Source organism: Pterocles gutturalis, unplaced genomic scaffold (assembly GCF_000699245.1).
Source record: "Pterocles gutturalis isolate BGI_N339 unplaced genomic scaffold, ASM69924v1 scaffold4056, whole genome shotgun sequence".
Taxonomy (NCBI): Eukaryota; Metazoa; Chordata; class Aves; order Pterocliformes; family Pteroclidae; genus Pterocles; species Pterocles gutturalis.
Genome location: NW_010100128.1, coordinates 62210 through 81349, shown reverse-complemented (window position 1 = coordinate 81349; position 19140 = coordinate 62210). Strand labels below are relative to the sequence as shown.

The 19140-nt window shown below is 43.5% G+C and overlaps 1 protein-coding gene across 1 annotated transcript in view; it reads right to left on the bottom strand.

Moving 5' to 3' along the window:
* Positions 1-19140, bottom strand: part of UNC5C (unc-5 homolog C (C. elegans)) — an 85491-nt gene that overhangs the window by 10476 nt on the left and 55875 nt on the right. Inside the window, exons 8-11 of the mRNA XM_010078390.1 lie at positions 14855-15046; positions 13248-13592; positions 10591-10678; positions 1487-1655 (exon numbers count right to left, since the gene is read on the bottom strand). Of these exons, the coding sequence (XP_010076692.1) occupies positions 1487-1655; positions 10591-10678; positions 13248-13592; positions 14855-15046 (794 nt within the window). The remainder of the gene's footprint in view (positions 1-1486; positions 1656-10590; positions 10679-13247; positions 13593-14854; positions 15047-19140) is intronic.

Here is a 19140-nt window from a genome sequence, read left to right as displayed (position 1 = left end):
CCCTGTGCGTAAAGAAAAAGAGCTCCCCTGCTAATTTCTCCATTCAACCCTGTGTGGAATATCCTGCACACAACACTGGGTGCTTTGAATGGCTTTGAGAGAGAGAGAGCAGAAGCAAAAATGCAGCAGCGGATGACAGCCGCCTCTTGCAAAGCCACCACGTGCACCACGGTGCTTGGCACAACGCATCTGTTCCATCCCCGCTGCCCGCAGGTCTGCGGCACAACGTATACATCTGGCGGCTCAGCAGCGTGGGCTCAATCGAAATGTGGCGTTAAGTTTGCTGCAGGGTGTGTGAGCCTCTCGTGGGAGCGTGTGTACGTGTACTTGGAGGAGCTGCTCCAGAATTAAGCAGAGGAAGAAGATGGCCATGCCCTTTCAAGGGCAGGAGGAGGATGGGGGAGAAAATGAAGCGGTGCCAGTAACACACAGGCACAACTAAGGAACATACGTGCGGTGCCAAGAGTCAGGCTGGTGGGGTGCAGATGAGTTGGCGAGACAGACCCGCGTTCATTGCAGGCTCCCTCCCGGCATGAGGAAGAGCCAGTGCCACGGGCATGGGGACAAACGCAGGAGCCTTTTGAAGGCAATGCCGGACACAGCGCTTTTGTTGCTGTCAGCCCAACGGCCTCCAAAAGCCACCCTGCCCTCATTAAACCTATCGGTAGGAGAAAGTGCCCTTGCCAAATTAATTATGTGAGCCCAAATTGGTGGCCAGCAGGTACCTAGGAGCACATGGCTGGAGAGAAGGGCTCTGCCAGGATTGCCAGGATGCTAAAAGCATCACTTTATGCTCCAGTTACAGTGAAAGATCCTTCTGCCACCCTGCTCCAGGACATCCTCCTGCTGCACTACCAGCAGGGAACCACCCCGGGCTCCCACCAGGTCTGCACCTCCCAGCAACGCTCGTGCTGCTCCCCTGAGTTCACAGGGCGCAGAGCTGGATCCTGGCTGCAGGAACTGAATCAAAGTGATGCTCCAGCAACATCTTAGGAGGGAAAAATTAAAGAAAGATAATGCCTATACATTTTATTAAGTTGGATGATGTCTTGATGCTGAAGCAGGGGATCACTTGCAGCATTATTTTCACTTTCTTGAAAACAGACTATAAACCAGGAGAGTGAAAACTATTCTATAAAAACCATCTTCTTTCTAGAGTCAACTCAGAAATTATTTTCAGCCATTGTTTTTAATTTTGCTTTTTCTCTTCCTTCTGTCCCCATGACTTCGGCACATCCGGTCAAGACCAAAAAGCTCAAATGCCAAAATCCTGGCATTTCCATATTCATGGAAAATAGCCAGAACTAGGAGGCACCAAACCATCACAAGACAGCATCTCTGCATGGCCACTGGGCAGCTTAGACACCAGGCACTGAAGGGCGTTCCTGCATGCCTGCAGCAGCCACGCATCTCCCACAGAAAACCCTAAATCCAGGAATCCTGGTTCAGCAAGGAAGCTGAAGGAGCTGGAGCTCTGGAATCTCACCTCCCAGGGCCCCTGGGCAGCCTGGTGCTTCAGCTGGATCTGCCAGTCCTCCGTGTTGGGTTCTGCGCAGTGGTGCATGGTTAGAACGACGGGCCGGGTCAGCAGGGCTCCTGGGGGTCCGCAGCTCACCACCGGAGTCAGCAGGGTCTGGCTGTCTTCTACGGGTGGCCTGACGAGGGGACAGAAAGGTGGATGCGTTAAGTGAGTTGAAAAAGGTACATTCAGGCACATAGAAATAAAAAATTTTGCTCTGAAAATAATAAGATTGTGCAAGCAATGAATGGGCAAGTTTGGTTTAGTTTTGTTTTTTTTTCCCAAATCCCAAAACTTTTTTTTTTTTCCCCCAAATATCACTTATTTGTCAGAATACAGGTTTAGATGGCAGCAAATTATAGACCACGCTTGCTGAGTACCCCCCATTCTGAAGGATCCTTGGAGACCATACGCAGAGGCTTCATGTCACCCACTGCTGGAACGTGGTCATTGCTGCATTGGGCGCTTGTTCGCAACATGCAAAAGTGCTCGAAAATCAACAGTGGCTCTTGTAAGTATCACGAGTGAGAATTATTTACTGTTTGGCCAGAGAAAATTGAAGAACAGAGGAAGAGAATGAACTAACAAGCACAGCTGAAACTTCGTAAGTGGTACACAGCACATCTGAGATGTGCAGTTTGAGTTCAGAGCCATCACCAAACCCACTGATGCTCCATTTTACTCAAAAGGCATCCAGGTCTACTAGAATGGCTATTGCAAATGTGCCTGCGGGGAGTGGCGCCGCTGGCGGCAGGGGAGGAATGGTGAATGAATGGTAAGGAACAGTGCAGAGGGCAAAACACGCCTGCAAACCCTGAGATTTTTAGTGATAAATTGAAGCTATTTGGTTAAAAACATGGGTTTTGTCCAGTACCCTTCCTGCCCCTCACTAGGAATGGGTGATATGGGAAATCATATAAATATTTAGGATCCGTTGCATATGCTGTGGTTTGTAAATGATAGTGTGTTGGTGTGTGCGTGCACACGTGGGAACTATCCCAGACCAACTGCTGAGGAGCTTAAAATCAAAGGAAGCATGAGTGATTTTAACCATCCTGACATCTGGTGTATGACAAATGCGGCTGAATGTGTCTCATCAGCTGCCTCCCTAAATAAAAGAGAGGACAAATTCATGATCCGGAAACAGCAAGCAGGAGATTGAAAGTGTTGGATGGGATCTGTGCTCAAACCCCAGATCTGTCCACGGGACCTTGCATCTTCCCCTCTGGCTAAGGGTTCAACCCCTCCTTGCATTTACGAATACTTGTATTTACAACTAGATCGATTTCAGTGGAATTAGTTGAGACAACATTAAATCCTGTTTATTTCTGCAAATCTTTGCCTCTACCAAAAGAAAGAGTGAGAAAAAAAAACAGTAGCTGTAATGTTAGATAACATTTTCAAGGAGGTCACATCAGGACAGGAGCTGTTTTTATATCGAATTTATTGCACCTATCCTGGCTATTGCAAAGATATGTCCGCAGTCATATCCTAATTTTGCCCACCTTAATTCTCTCTGAATAATCCATTAATCCCTCAGAAAATGAAAGACAAACTTTTGAGAAATCCTTTACACAAAGTGGGATGAAGGCACTTTTCAAAAGTGTGTCTTGTTGCAACAAATGTTGTGGGAGGTTTTAATAACATTGGAGAAAAAAAAAAAAAAAAAAGGTCCAGCACGGAAAAATGTAAATCTATGCAAATCAGTAAATCCAGATGATATGCAGCTGTGCAAATTAACTGATCAGTTACTAAATGACTTAACAATTGTTTCTGAAAAGCCATGGACTGGAAACAAACAGCTGCAATAGCTGCCTTTCAAAAAAGATATAAAATATAACAATCTGGACAGTTATCGTACATTATGCTGGTTATTTTAGCCTAACAAACAGCACATAAAAGAAATTAAACACTACAAGATAGAGTACCTGGTCCAGCTCCTCTTGCATGCTGTAGGGAGGATCTCCAGATTCAGATTAAGAAGATCAGGGATCACTCTCTTGCAAGACTGAACTAAATAAATCATTGGGCAGATTTTCACTAAAATGTTGCTTCTTTTTCAGACTCACTTCAGGTTTGTTTTTTTAATAAGAAGCAACAAGGAGCTTAAAAAACACTCACAATATGATGGTGGTTCTTAATGGTCACCTGCCTGGTGCATTAATGGACACTTGAACACTCTCCTACAGTTTAATTCAAGAAATAAAAAAAAAAAAAAAAGTCTATGAGAAAGATCTTTCAAAACTACAATATTTGTCTGGAAAACTACAGGTATGACGAACTATAGACTTAATCATCTGGTTAACCTAACTTCATCTAAAAGACTACTGACCCATGAAGAAGGAAGGAGAAAAAAAAAAAGTTATCATATTTTTTTCATACTGAATTACAAAACCAGCAGTCAAAAAGAATATAGGAGGGAATATATCAGCATTGCTATAAAAAAAAAATCATAGTGTCTTTTGGGTGAAAAATGAGTTAAAATCAACAAGAGTCTGAGCACTGATGCATGCGGTTTAAAAAAGCCAAAAGGCCATTAAAATAATATGGTACTGATAAATCATACAGCCTAAAGTTGTCTCCAAGTAAAATTAAGTTACTCACTGCTCCGTGACAACATTTTGTTAGCTGTTAAATTTTAGGACTCTGATGGAGGGCATGATTCTGCGCTGCAACATTTTATATCTGATTAGCAAAGTATCAAAAAAACGATGCAGAACACGAAGTCAGGAGGTGCTCCAGACTGCACCGTCAGCAAGGGAAATGGGAAGCAGATACAAGCATACAAAGGACGTGCAAAAAAATAGCAAGGCTTAGTATTTTTTTTCCCCAAATTGGTTAAAAGCATCTTTGTCACCAGACTTAGGAGATTTATTGCCAAATGTATGAGATATGCATGCTCCTGAGCTGGGAGACAGAGTGCTCTGATGAGTGAGGAGCAGAAAAATGGGCCAGTTGTGGGGGTGCATGACTTTGCAGACCCAATTGCCAACCAGACGCACATCTGAGTCTGGCACCCCAAAGTTATTGAACACTGCTGGTCCCAGTGACTCTCCACCATCCACCACTCACAATGTGGGAGACAATGTAAATAGCAATACCGTCATTAAACTTACAGACAACAATAAATAATGTATTATTGCAAGTAACAATGAGACCCAGAAAATAATGCAAAAGCTCCGGAGAGGGTAAAAATATGCATAGGAAATAAAATCCTATTAATTGTACCTCAGCTTGTGCTTCTGGAGCAAAACAAGTTCCAAACATAGTTATTTAGAAGAAAAGAAAAGAAAAGCAATAGAAGTGAAAAAGATCTCAGGTGAGCTTACTGCAACACAGCAGGCGTCAACTTGTAATGTGACACAGTGGCAAAAAGCAAATCTGATTTCTGGGGCTGGATGGGACAAGGCATGTCAGAGCATGCTGAGCTGATATTCCCTTTCCTCTCCAGCTCTAACATGACTGCAGGTAGCAGGGTGTTCAGGGACTGCAGCGAGATCTCAGAAATAAAAACCTGAAACCCGGAGGAATGAGGCTAAGCCATGCAATGGCACACACAGCAGAGAGGAACCGTATGACAACTGACAGGAAAAAGGAACAAAAACCTCTTGACAGAGCTTTTCTTATGTCTCACAGTTTCCAATTTCCATTTGAAAACTAAAGGATTATGCCTCGATATAGCTAATGAGAAGAGAAACAGGTGCGGTAGACAAGATATATTATACAAGAGATATTAATCTTTCTGCTTCAAGGCATCAACCCAACACTAATTGACGGAATTAGTAAACAACAAATTCCCCTGAAGACAAGCTATTGTGTAGTCATTCATTACGAGCAATTTTCTCCCTTCTCCTGGAGCAAGTGAGGCAGCACCAGCAAAGCCAGCATCCCAGCCTAGGCGAGTGCCTGTTGGAATAGAGTATTGCCATTTCTGTGTTGTCCATCGCAGGAGATCCAGCACAAACACAGACACAGGGGAGCATATACAGCAAGGGAGCTATCTCCTCTAAAGCAGAAAGCTCCAGGAGCAGACATCTTCAAAACTGTAGACCAGAACCTACTTTCAGACTGTTATCCAAGAAAAAAAAACCAAACAAAACAAACAAACAAAAAAACCAGCCCCCCCCCAAACCCCATCCACTTAGGCTTGCAGGAGTCTTGGGGCTACTTATGAGATGGGACTGGGCATTCAGCTGTGCTAGGATGGCTCCAAAGTCACTTCCCCACAGGCGAAAGAGATGTTCTTGTTTTACAAAGATATAACGGACTAAAATTCAATCCCCTGTTCAGCATTGCTTTTAAAAGGCACTAACAGGAACTGAAAGGTCTTCAGATATTTTTAGACGATGTCCCATCCTGCACCGCTTATCAAGAACAGTCAACTTTTATTTAAAAGCAAACAAACTTTTATGCACTATATCTGGTCCCTTCACAATCAAATTTGGGGTTCTTAATGGGATTACTCATTCGAACCCGTCTCCATGTAATAAGCCAGACTATATTCATTAAGGTAGCTGTCAGACAGCAGATGCGAGCACAACTAGAGAAATCTCTGCTCCTCTGTGAGTCTACATTGTGCTCCCTGGCACCATGCAAAGATGTTACAGGCAATTACAGCAGCTCAGGAAGCACCGGACAGAGCAGGGAGAGAGAGATGGCTAACCAATAGCAACAGATGGCAACCCTTCTACATAGGCTAGCCAAAAGTTGCAAGAAAGACATTTCATTTCTCCTTTCATTGCTAGGGCTTTATTTTTAATACGTGTTCCTTCTTAAGTTTCAAAGTTAATATTCTTGCCTGACCCTGGTTTTTCTGCCTGTCTATCTTTAGAAGGAAAATTATCTGAAAAGGTTTTCTCCCCTTTTCCTCATGCTCTGGTCTTTTATTTGAATTTTTCAATTATAATGACTGGCACTTCATGAAATTGTCTTTTGGAGCTGCAAAGTAATTTTGTTTATGCAACTGAGATACAGAAAGAAGGTGGAGAAACAAGATGTGGAGGGCTCCAATTTCTTTTATTTCACATCACTAAGCTTGACTTTACTGGTGAAAAAGGTAACACTGCTCCTCGGATCAAGCTCGTTGATCAGCTGCGTGACTTTAATATAAAGTCTATACATAAACTCCGAAGCCTCTGAGCCAAATCCTGACAAGGCTCACCCCACCCTTCTCTCTTTTAAGGCAGATAATTTGGAAGTTACACAATTCCCGTGTGTCTTCCATCAAGATCTGCAGGAGCACTGCTTGCTCCGTTCTTCAGGGTTGTCACATTTCGTGGGCACAGCCACATCCACTCTCCTTTGCCTCATCTTCTGTGTGATGGATTACATAGGAGTGTCCTTCACTGTGTCACATTTAGTGCGGTTCTTGCCTCTGATTAGAGTATGCAAGAGTAGCTCCACCTAAAGCTGTGCAAGCTCGGCAGGGGCTCAGGCGGGAACACGGGAGCTGCCATAGCAGATCAAACCAGTGGTCCATCAAGGCCCAGACCCTGTCTAGCACTGACCAGTGCCAGATGCTTCCAAAGGAAGCACACAGCTCCACTAATTTAGTTCACAGCTACATTTGGGTTTTAACCTGAGGCAGTCAAGAAAATCCTGAAGGTTGGAGGTTTATACTCATTGCTATTTAATCCTCAATCATCTTAAGACCTAGGCTCCCACAGATACTCATGAGAACATGCTCTTGTCACGTACTGGTCACAGCATTGTGTTTATTTTATAGGTGAAACCAGAGCTCAGGAAGGCAGCCCTCCTTGCAAACCTTAAAGTCAGACATACTTCCCCAGATTAAGGGAGAGTGCATCTGACCACCCCTGAAAAAGTCAACGAGCTTCAAGACAGAAACCTGCAGATAGCTGTAAAATATTCTCATAGGCTTGTCATTTTTTCAGTTGTATGTATCTATATACACACACATACATGTACGTGCACAAACACACGAATTACATACGTGGATAGCCTTTTCCCCACTGTAGCTGCTTCCCAAAGCACACGGACCTTCCCGTGAGGTCAACACACCAGCCAGGGACCAGAGCCTGGTAGGCGTGTGCCATCCATCCTGCCCTGACTGACAGGCAGGATGAGGATGAGGCTGCAGTGCAGGAGCAGGAAAACCAGCCTGCTGGAGGATTAGTCTAGGAAAAGAGAAAACCCACTGCGCCACAAGCAGGCTAACACACTTAAGAGAAAAAAAACGCCTCCAAGTGGCGTTTATTGCAAGCCATCAGAACCCCAATTCACCGCAGAAGGATCATGCTTTTAGGATGACCCTCTGGCTCTCACATGCTTTGATAGATATGGAATGGAATAAACAGAGTGTCTCTGAAAGCTCTCCTACCCAATCTGCAAGGCAACATGAAGCGTGGTATCACTGGCTTGTGAAGTCTCTCAAATTTCTGTACTGCAGGTTTCACAGACTAACTAGGGAAATGTTTGAGGAAAACAAAGGAAGGAAAAGAAAAGGGGAATAGGCAGGACTCTGAGGGATAACAGATTTCCTGTTTCAGCTTGACTGTTCAGAAGTCGTTTCATATTTCTACAAACAAAGTGTGAGCTAAATCTTAAGTTGCTGGTGATCTGCGAGCTGTGATGGCGAGCCTCTGTTGCTGTACAGGTTCTATTTAGGGCAGCGCTACGGGGACCATGTTCTCACCTCAGTGGTGGCTGTATATCAAGAAAAAGAATCTGCCTTCATTTCTGATTGTAACACCCATTTTATAGCTTCCTATACGTCCCCTTCCAAACCACATCAGCAGACGACAAGACTTTTCAACCCATATGCATTTACACAGTGCACATAAAAATAAATACAGGGTCTCACAGGGTTTATCGAACACACTCCAGTTACCGCTTGGCCACAAAAACAAATGTCTGCAGCTAGTCCTTATCGTGGTCTATCACTCTCTGCCAGAGTGCTGTACATGTGCAGCAGCGGATTTAAAAAATAATTAGGCTGCACTCGTGGTCTATCACTCTCTGCCGGAGTGCTGTACATGTGCAGCAGCCGATTTAAAAAATAATTAGGCTGCATGCTAACTTGTGGTACCCATATGACTCCAGCTAGATGAAGCAACATCTGTGGCCCATGGAGTCAGAAAAAAAGGCTTTGCTCGAGCTGCAGCTCTGTTACGGCAAGTGACATGTCTGCTAACACAGTCCTGCAGCAGGAGACCATCACAGCTGGGTGCTGGGTGCCACCCGCCTCTTTCTGCTCCTGGGCACCTGGGGAAAGGGAGCAGGTAACAGGGGAGGACGTCACACACCTACAGGGTTTCATAGAATCACAGAATGGTTTGGGTTGGATGGGACCTTAGAGATCATCGAGTTCCAAGCCCCTGCCATGGGCAGGGACACCTCCCACTAGCCCAGGTTGCTCAAAGCCTCATCCAGCCTGGCCTTGAACCTCTCCAGGGATGGGGCTTAAGCACTTTTCAGTGAATATTCATTTCTGAGGGATCTAGACAGCATCTGATGAGCTCCATTTCAAATGTCCTGCAAGTGGCTGGTTTCCATGTACATGAAGACCCTGGCATCCTGGAGGGGAGCTGAAAAACTGCCATAAATAAAAAAAAATCAGGTCAGGTCTGCACACCCAGGAATCACACCCAGCCTACTCTCTCCTTTCCTCAGGAAAGAAATCACTTCTCAAAATGTTCATTGTGAGCGAGGGTTCACACTTTTCTGTTCACTTCTGCAGGTGTACTTCAGCACACTTGCTCAGTTTTGCAGGTGGCACAGCTCCAAGCACGCTTTTCCCAATCCAGGTTAACCTATGCTTTTATCCCGTGTGTGACCTGCTGAGTAACAGCTATCACAAAGCACGCAGAGGAGCCTTTACGACCCTTGAAGAAAATAAATCAAGACTACCATGTGACATTGGTTGTCTACAGCTGCATGAATAAGGAGGCACGGATTCCCTCCATAACTGGCTGGAATGAAAATATTTGCACACATAGCTCCTCCCAGCAATGAATTTATTTATTTTTTTCAAGAATTAAATATTTCTAAAAGGGAGATTTGAAGGCAAGTTGAATAACAGGGGATGCCCTCTGATTTTAATTATTTTCCCTCTGCAGGAGGGAGTCCTTTTTCAATGCTGTTTGCAAGTGTCTTTAAAACACAGCCAAAAGTAATTCGAATACAATCAATATGAGATATGAACAGAAGCACTTTTCCTGTAGCTGCAATTAGCTATTTTCAAAGAGCAGGCCATGAATAATGTATGTAAAAAAGGGTGGTGGTGGGCTTACTTTTTTTTTTTTTTTTTACTTAAGCTGATTATTTTAACATGGGTGAAAGACTACCAAGCTAAAGAATAGTGTTCAGTATCATGCAGCATATAAACAGCTGTGGCTTAGCACGTAATAAAAGCTATTAAGGGACTGAGCCAAAAAATGTATCTAGCCTTGAGGAGAGGAAAGAGGCAAAGTACTGCATAAAGATTGCTTAGGTTCACATTGTGCACAAGTCCATTCTGCAGACTAAGACCCTGCCTTTCTCTTCATTAGCTTTACCTAAACTGCTTCAAACAGCACCTTGGCCCTTTCAGAAACTATTTTTTTTTTTTATGCCAAGGCTGCCAGATCACTAAGTAGATGTTAAGCTCTAGAATATGAATTGGCCACGCGTGCAGATAGCAGGTGAGAACAACAGGGGTCAGCCCAACATTGGCATTGGGTGGCCCTCCCGTGCTGTGTGTGGGGCTCAGCAGGGCAATCGCTTGCCTACTTCTGCTCTGAGCAACGAGGGGTGAAGGACACCAAATGCTTTGGCTCCATCCTCTTCACTGCATGGACTAGCCAAGCCCATGAAGGGTAAAATAAAAATTCACCTTCATTATAACAGGAGATTTTCTAAGGCAGTTACTCAGTATGCAACTCTGGGTTAGAAGAGCGAAAGCCTGAGCTGGTTTTGTGGCACAGTTTATCCTTGCTTTTGCTTGCATTTAGCTCCAAGTCAGCAAATGGCTTCAATGCAGCTGACTCTGCACAAGCATGTTACCCCAGGTCTTTAGTTACGACATCTTCCCCCTCTGTGAATGCATGAACATCATAAAGGCAGTCTTTTACCTCATGTTCTCCTTCCTGTGAACTGTCAGGTACATTTCATAGACTCTCCCTTGTGGAACGGCCCCCGCTGGGATCAGCAAGCTTACTCCTGCAGAACAGAAGAGACACAGAACATAAAATGGAGAAAAAAGACGCAAGTGAAGGGGAGGGACAGGAGAGGCAGATGAAGCCTATGACACCAGATTTTCACCCAGCCTCATCATCAGACTCTAAATGGTCTCAGCAACTCAAGAGAAAAAGTATTTTCTGCGACCCTGTGGTCCCAGGGCATCAGCTGGACTCTTCTTTCTCCTCTTGTGCGTCAGCACTGGAATAGGCGAGTGGAGAAGAGGATTTTCTTCCTTTCCATTTTATTTTATTTAAAGAGCAGACAGATGGTTCTGCTGCTGCTTACCTTGTAAAATGATGGAAAAACAAACAACTCTGACTAAAACTTCCAACAGCTGTAACGGGATATCTCTCCCCAGGCAATTCTGACTTAATTAAAATTGGGGAAGAATGGCAGTGCAACACTGTCCTGGGAAGCAACAAGAGCTAGTTGTTTCCTGAAAGATGGCTTCTGCAAGTGCCACCCTGTCTTTTAACGCAGTCAGCTTCTAATTAGACTGCCAGGGAGACACAACTGGGCTTCTTGGTATTTTGAATGTGCCTAGTCTTGCAAAGGGGTGCAAAATTTGGGTATCCAATCACACTGAAAAAAATGTGGGCAAAGATGCTCTGTGCCCTCTTCAGTGATGATTAGCTGCACACTTGATTACAAAACACTGTTCTTACGTTACTGCAATTTCAGAAACCTGGCGAGTAACTCCCCAGAAAGCAGAGGGTCCTGTCATTAAGTGAGAAACACGACACATGAACCAGCGACTTCACTCTGCTGGACACATCTCAGCCAGCTGTCCTTGCAGATGTGGATTCGCTGGGGATCAGTGGCAAGCATTTTAATGCGGCTATTACTACACAGCTGAAAACAAACCTACCGGCAGATGTGTTACATATATACATATGCACAAGAGAGGTTTTATAGACACTTTGCACGGCCCTGTCTCTCTTTAACGTACATGGTTTGGGTATGCTGGTGCCCTCCCCTGTGCTGGTGTAGAATTGCTCAGTCCCATACCTGACATTGATGGGGAGAGATTAGCTAGGAAAGCATTTTCCACGAATGCTTTCTGACACTTGTTTCTTTACAGGCCTGCATGACCTCACTTGTGCATGTTCTCAGGGCAGGCGTAGCGTAATGAAGGGCTTTGGTCATATCCCTAGGAGGATATATACACATCTAGAAGCAGCACGGAGGCATACACAATAGTGGTAGACAGATTGATATATTTTACACAACTTATGTTAATCATTTTGAAGGGATTACTGCAATAAATAACAATTCTTTTCCTTTACAAATTGATATTAATATCTGTGAACTAAATGTGACTAATAGACTTTGCTGACAATGTGCACCACCATAAGAACTTAAGTACTGCTATCTACCTTCAGCTGCTACTTAGGGAAATGTGAAATCCAGCATTGTACAGCATGAATTTTCAACATTGCTCAGCAGTCAGCACCAGATTTCTTAAAGCAGTCCAGCTTTCACTCAGGCTTTTAAATCCAATAGCTATTTCTGCCCCCTGTTCCACAGAGAGGAGGGCTACTGCTCACCCACCACTTTTGGCTGCTTCCTGGGCAGTGTGGGGCTGTGTTCTGGAACAACCAAACCACCTAGGTCCTGGCCACTTAGGTGTTTTGCTTTCTCCATAACATCAACAAAAAAAGGAAAGATCCAGCATACGAGCAAGATGTTAATGTTGCTCTTCACTGGCATGTCAAACCCATGGGAACATCCAGGTGCTGAACTTCCTTCGAACATCAACACTTCATTTAGGAACCAAATAGCAGTATGGCTCTCCTAAAAAATCTGGCTGCGAGAGCCGAGCTCTCCCAAGGCTGCACAGGATGCTCCCTGGATGCTCTGAAATTGCCTCTGGGTGCCTGGGTGGCTTGAAGGGCACCTGGCAGCCTGGTCTCATACTGTATGAGAAAGATTGAGTAGCACTTTGCAATAGCAGTAGAAAGTACTCGCTGCTTGGTCCCCCTCTTTCCAAGTTGTAAAACAAGTTAACAATATTTATAACAAGGAGAGAAATATAGAAAAGACACTCTTGAGCATTATTTTCCTTGGGTATGTAACATGTGCAGGAAAAAAGCCTTCAAAAAATTATTATTCTGCTGTCCTGCTTCAACACCACACAGTCTACAACGAATTGGAACTGATTTCTTTTTTTTAATTAATTTGTCCTTTCTATGTATGATGACAAGATTGAGGCTTTCAGAGTCCCTTTTCTAGAACAGCACAAAAGGAAAAGGTCAAGGCTGCTGAATCTCACTTCACACAGGGCAGCTCTGAAGCCTGGTGTGTCTCAGAAAGTGGCTAAGAGCTCTGCAATACTCTGTTAAAAAGGTGGCCAGGACTTTGGGAAAAGGATACTTGAAGCACCTTGGTAGACCTGAATGGGGGTAAAAAAAAAACATCTGTTTGTTCTGAACAAAGAAAAGGCAGAGTCTCAGGAATGACCGTGCTTTTACCTGTAGAAAAGCAAGCTAACACTCCACTAAAAACCACAAAACAACGGAGCCTTTAAGCCAACATGGCTAGCACTTACCTGAATTGGGAATTACGAGGTGACCTCCTAGAGAGTTGAAGGTCCCAAATGCAGTGCACGATGGGTCTGTTTGCCGAGTGAGGCTCTGGTTTTTCATGTTCAGGTTCTCGTTTTCCAGCAGGGACTGTGTAATCTGTGGGGACAGCTTGGAGGAGAAGTCAGAGAGCTCATCCTGGGGAGTGACGGCGCCAGAGGTGTTATAAACCTTGATTTTCAGGTTGGGCAGTGGGTCCAGGATTGGAGAATTGGTCATCGGGATTTTATCAGAGACGTCGTGCAAGGCATAAACAGGACCCCTGTACATGGCTGCAGCAGAAGTGAGGTCTGGTGGGACTGCCAGGAGGTCTGCATTGGAGAGGAGAAGGGAAAACCATATTAATTCTCTATTCTGATGACCCTTTTCTAGGTAACGATTTGGATTTGCTTTCTGCATTTTGCATTTCATACCAAAGGTTGAGATATGCAAAGTCCTTGCAGACTGACCTTGGTCTCCTTTTCCATGCATCTGTCCAGCAAATTCCCAGGGCTTGTATTGTCCCAGCAGCCATGGAATCGAATTGTCATACAAACATTACAGCACCCTTCTGCTCTAAGGCTTTTTCACTGGGAAAAGCACTGAGTTTTCCCAGGCTGCACTCGGATTTACAGTATGACATGCTTAGCTTCAGGGCAAGATGTTTTCCATACTCAGTAGATCTAGTTTTATTAATAGCCCCTCTGTAAATGCTATGTGAGAATCGTTAATCAATTTTTCTAATTGGCCTAACAATAGAATTCCTGAACCAAAAGACAGAACAAACCTATAAAGTCATTGTGCCCATGACTCCCTACAGCGGGGGATTAGTACCTGGATCACACTTTTTGGAAGTTTGTTTCAAAAGCATCCCCTGCAAAGAAAATGACACTTCTGCTAATCTGCCACATGACAACTCTCTTGTCATCTTAACTCTTACTTTGATGTAGTCTTTTCGCACACACATTGTGAAAAAAAGAGGAACTCTACAACCTAAATACCGGTCTTGAAAAAGCCAGCACTAACTTTAGAGTGGTTTTTTCTGGCCAATGAAGTGTGCAAATAATCAAGCTATTATGTACCAGTGATAAAAATGCTCATTATTAAATGATGTTCTACTGCAACTTCTTCTTCTACATTCTCTATGGAAAGCACAGGGCTTCGTAAACTACTATTTATGCCTGTGGAGACAGGGCACAGTAAAAGAAGACTACCAGTGAAACAAAGGGGAGGAGGATGTGATAGAATTACTGTACTGTAATGTCACTCCTGTGACGAATCCTGCCTCCATTGTTTCTGTCAGAGCTTTAAATTTGAGTGGGACCTGTATTTCCATAAATGTCTCTGTGTTTTACCCTCGCATTCACGTGCCCTCTCTTCAGAAGTTGAATTCCTCTCCTTTATGCTGCTGAGCACATCAGAGAAATGCCAATGTAGGTTTGGAGCACTTGACCATCAGAAACAAACGGATATAATCTTTCTCCCTTTTAGGAAGTGCCAACAAGCATCCAGCAAACATGACTCATGCAGCCTGAGACCACAACCTTATAGCAACTCCCTGAACTAGTCAACATGGAGTGAAACGACAACTGACCTTGTCTCGCAGCCTTGATGTTAACAGGCTGGAATCCCCCATTGAGTGCCGAGGAGTCAATAATATCTGACTCAAAGTCACGGTGGTTCTTGCGATAGACAAACAGGGCCACGACCACGCAAATAGCCAGGCAGACGATGACGGCTATGACAATCCCCACGTAGAGAGCGACATCATCCGAGTCAGGAGCAGCTAGAGGGAGAGAGGCCAGGAACCGTGAAGAAATATGCTCCTCACAGGCACTTTCAAGAAAACACATTCTTATCATTCTTGTTTCCTGCAGATATTTACTACCTTTTTTATAGGTTAATTTAAAATCCATTTCCAAAGCTATATAACAGGTCTACGCCCTTTTGATGGACAATGATCTTTGATTTCTTTCTAACGTCTGTTCTAACTTTTTCCCTATCTAGTTGTTCATCTATCTAGCACCCAGGCTGTGAACTACTAAGCATAACACGTTATTGACTTTAGTCTCATGAAGCAAATTCACCCTATGAAATAAAATAGTACCTCTTAGTGACACAGTGCCATAATATTGGTATTTAGTGGTTCATCTGATAACCAAAAAAATGTTGTGGGTTTTTAAACTTCAGAAGCCTCATTTTTTAATTAAAAAAAAAGTCAGAACCCCCCCAAAAGTCCATTTTCTATGGAATACTTGTAATACTAGCACATATCTTTGAGTTTGCTTTTTTTGAACTATAATGTGTCAAGCCATTTTTCCCCTTCTATCCATTTCCTTTAAAAAAATATATATAATCTAGTAAAGCAGAGAATCAAACACTGAATTCTCATCCCTGGCATTAACACATCTGCATTTGGATAAAAGCTGAAGCAAGCGCAAGAAAGAATGTAGTCATTTACGAAAAGAAACCCAGATTTATTAGAGCTGTCTTGTGAGAAAATGGCTACGATATTTCTACTAGCTGTTTATACCGTATCTTCGGCACTAATTCCAGCATAATCTCTAGCATCATTATCCACTAGACTTTTTTTTTTTCCAAAAGATCTGAATATATGACCAAAATTTGATATGTTTCTATACAATGAAGAATCCCAGTCTTAGAGATAGCATGATTAAAAAAAAAAAAAAAAAGTGCAGAAACAAATCAGACTTTTTAAAACCCCATTTTTGTTAGCTTGAAACAAGTGAAATGATTGTTATTCCTTTTTTTTTGCTCCCTGCCTTCTAGCCATTGAAGCCAGGCTGCCCTCCAGCACAGAGGTGAGAGATGGCAGATGTTGAAAGGGACCAATCACTCTCTGTAAGCTCCTAGCTATCAGACCTTCCATGTACCAGCCTCAAAACATCACATTTTTTTCCTCAGCAGTTCAGGAAGCAGATCTCTGAGTTCCAGCTCAAAGAAAAGTTCCCCCTGCACCACATTTCTTCCATTTGCTAAGGAAATTTTAGTGATAAGATGGTTCATTCTCTCCAGTTTCTGTCTCTGAGGCAGCATCTTCTCCCATTTTCCTCATTATCATCCTGCATCCACCAGCTGACAGCGAAACACTGGGGCTGCTGTCAAGCAAGCAGCATGCCACTTACTCTGCTGAACAGGTCCCTCTTTGCCTAGTCACACAGAGCTGGCGCAACAGTAAAGCTTAGCCCAAGGAACAGCATCAAATTAGAATCCAGGAAAGTAAAATCAAACATTAAACTTACAAGAAAATCCATATTCATTCTGAGTTCTCTGTTCAGTTGAAATAGGATAAATGAAACCTTAAAAAGAAAGAAATTAAACACAAATGGGAACAAAATCAAACAAATGAGAAGAACAAAAAAAGGGTAGCATGAAAAATGGTTTAATTAAAAAAAGAAGGAAAAGAAACTGATGGCACTTTAAAATTCTGATACAGCACAGAATTATGATTTTGCATCCCCTGTCTCTTCCAGAGCCTTACTAAGAATTAATAAGTAGGCAGATTGAATTTCTAAGCCAAAATCGGTCTCGAGTCACTAACTTTGGAGTGCTTAAAGTCTTTCTTTTATTGAGCATAAACTCTAATGGATCTAATTTATTTCAGACATCAAGGGTCATTAGCATACGGAAAGTCTTTTTTTCCCTATCCCTGCCATATGCTTTAATTCCCAGGACATGTTCGGTGAGGCTCTAAACAGTTTTTTTATTTAATTATAGTAGCTTGCTGTTGATCTAATAGAGCTAAAGGAGACCTGTCGTCACTGGTCAGAGGTTAAATACCCATTCGCTGAGCAGAGCCCATGCACAAAGCCCTCTCTCTCTATTTCCTTGGAATTATTTTATCCTGTCTTTAATATGTGTTCAATAGGAATTCCTCAGGGAGCAAAGAATTTGTCAGCAAATGGGAAACTGAGTGGCTTCTCTTCAAAATCATTACAAAATCAATAAGGCCCCTGGGATCATAACATTATTTATCTGAAATCTTTCCAAGCACCGTATATTGACAAAATCATAACACAATTTATAGCCTGTATTTCACAATGGATAAGGAAGAGAGACCATTTCTTTTGTCTTTTTTCTTTCTGCAGCTCCTACAGTCCTGGGAACTCCCTGCAGGTGAAACAAAACTGGAAAATGCACTCCTGATGTGTGCCTAATGCACAGGATTACGCTACAGGCAGACCAGGGTAATAATCCCCAGCTCCCAGAAATGCTGAGCTTGGATGCTCAGCATCTATTGTGCTTTACGTATCTTTTTCCTGCTCGGCTGCACTGCTTGCTAATGAAGATATAGTCTATCCCAATTGCAACATATAGATATACCTCCCCACCTGAAGTTTCCAGACATTAACTATCACGTAATACTACCTTAACTGAAATACCAGAGCAAGAAGAGCTGCTTTTTGATGATTCTTCTGGGGCATCATGGGACAGACTATATTGCCTGTAATATCTATGTAAAACTTTGTTTCACAGCAATGATTCAAGCCTTACAATTGCTTTTAGAAATATTATGTTCTTACGTTCATTTATTCGGTTAGGCTCACCTATGTGTATTCCCAATGTGCATACTCAATCTTTCATAATAACAGCTTCCTACTTCTACTAGTGTACTCCAGGTACTGGCCATAAAAAGTCAGTTGAGCAACTTCTGAAGGCTTGAGTGAGCGCTCAGCAAGTCTGGGCATGAATTTACAGTACCCTAGTTACTCTCCACTTACTCCCCAGATGAATGCTGAGGCCCATATTTAATCAACCTTAATTTCAGCTATAGCCTTACACCCAATATTTCTTTTGGCAAGATGTCTCCAGAGACCAAGAGGCAGCCAGCGGGAAATACAAGGCACAGGATAAGGTGGAATTTAGGTTGCCTGCACCTCCAAACGCCTTTTTGCCTTGTACTCAAATCCACTGTGAAAGCTGAGGACATCTCCCTGCACTTCACATGCCCCAGCATGTTCTCAGGGGAGCTGGCACAGGACAGCATGGGTCCCCCGGCTCTGCATCACCCACGGAGTTGGAGCTATTCCTCTCTCCTTATGTTGCATTTCAGATGGCAAGTTTTGCATTCAAGGTTGTGCATTGTTCCTGACATGACTGAAGTGACCTAGCAACTGCCACTCAATGGGCACAAAGGATGGCACCACCTGGGCTAGCTGTGATGTTACTGAAAGCATTCTCTCCTCCTGGGAAAGTGGAAATCCAAATTCAAGTATTTTCAGCAAAGTAGACAAGTGTGGTCCTCAAATACTCTAAAAGAAATTCACCTCATTGCAATCTTTTCATAGACCCTGTTTGTCACAAATACTTATTTATGTCTTTCAAGTTTCCATGCAAACGTAGCCTGGCTTGCACAAGTATCTATGAGGACATATTTTCAGCGTGAAAAACATGGGGTTTTTTTACACAGAAGGAAGGCATGGTTACGGTGGAGGGGCTAAGGGCTGCTGAGTGAGATGCCATGCGTTTGCATCACGGCCGTGCCCATTTTTTGCTGAAGGACAAGAGACACAGCTGACCAACCTGGCCTATTTGTTGCTGAAGTACAAGAGCCACAGCTGACCAACCTGCCCATAGACGGGACAGGTGGCCACTCGTGCTGGATGTAAAGTCCTTGTTGTGGAGGTCATACAACCCTGCTCGCTCCCATTATGTGGGCAGGCTCCCCTGGCCGACGCTTGCAGAGACCTTTCCTTGGGTTGACTTTCAGCATCCCAGACAAGCTGGCAAACCCAGCTGTCTGCTGGGCAAACGCCAGCTTATTTGCACTTGCAAATGAAGAGTATTTGTTGGAGATCTCTCCAACATAGCAACTACAGACACCTTCTGCCATTTGGGCAGGACTTCTTAGAATAAAAC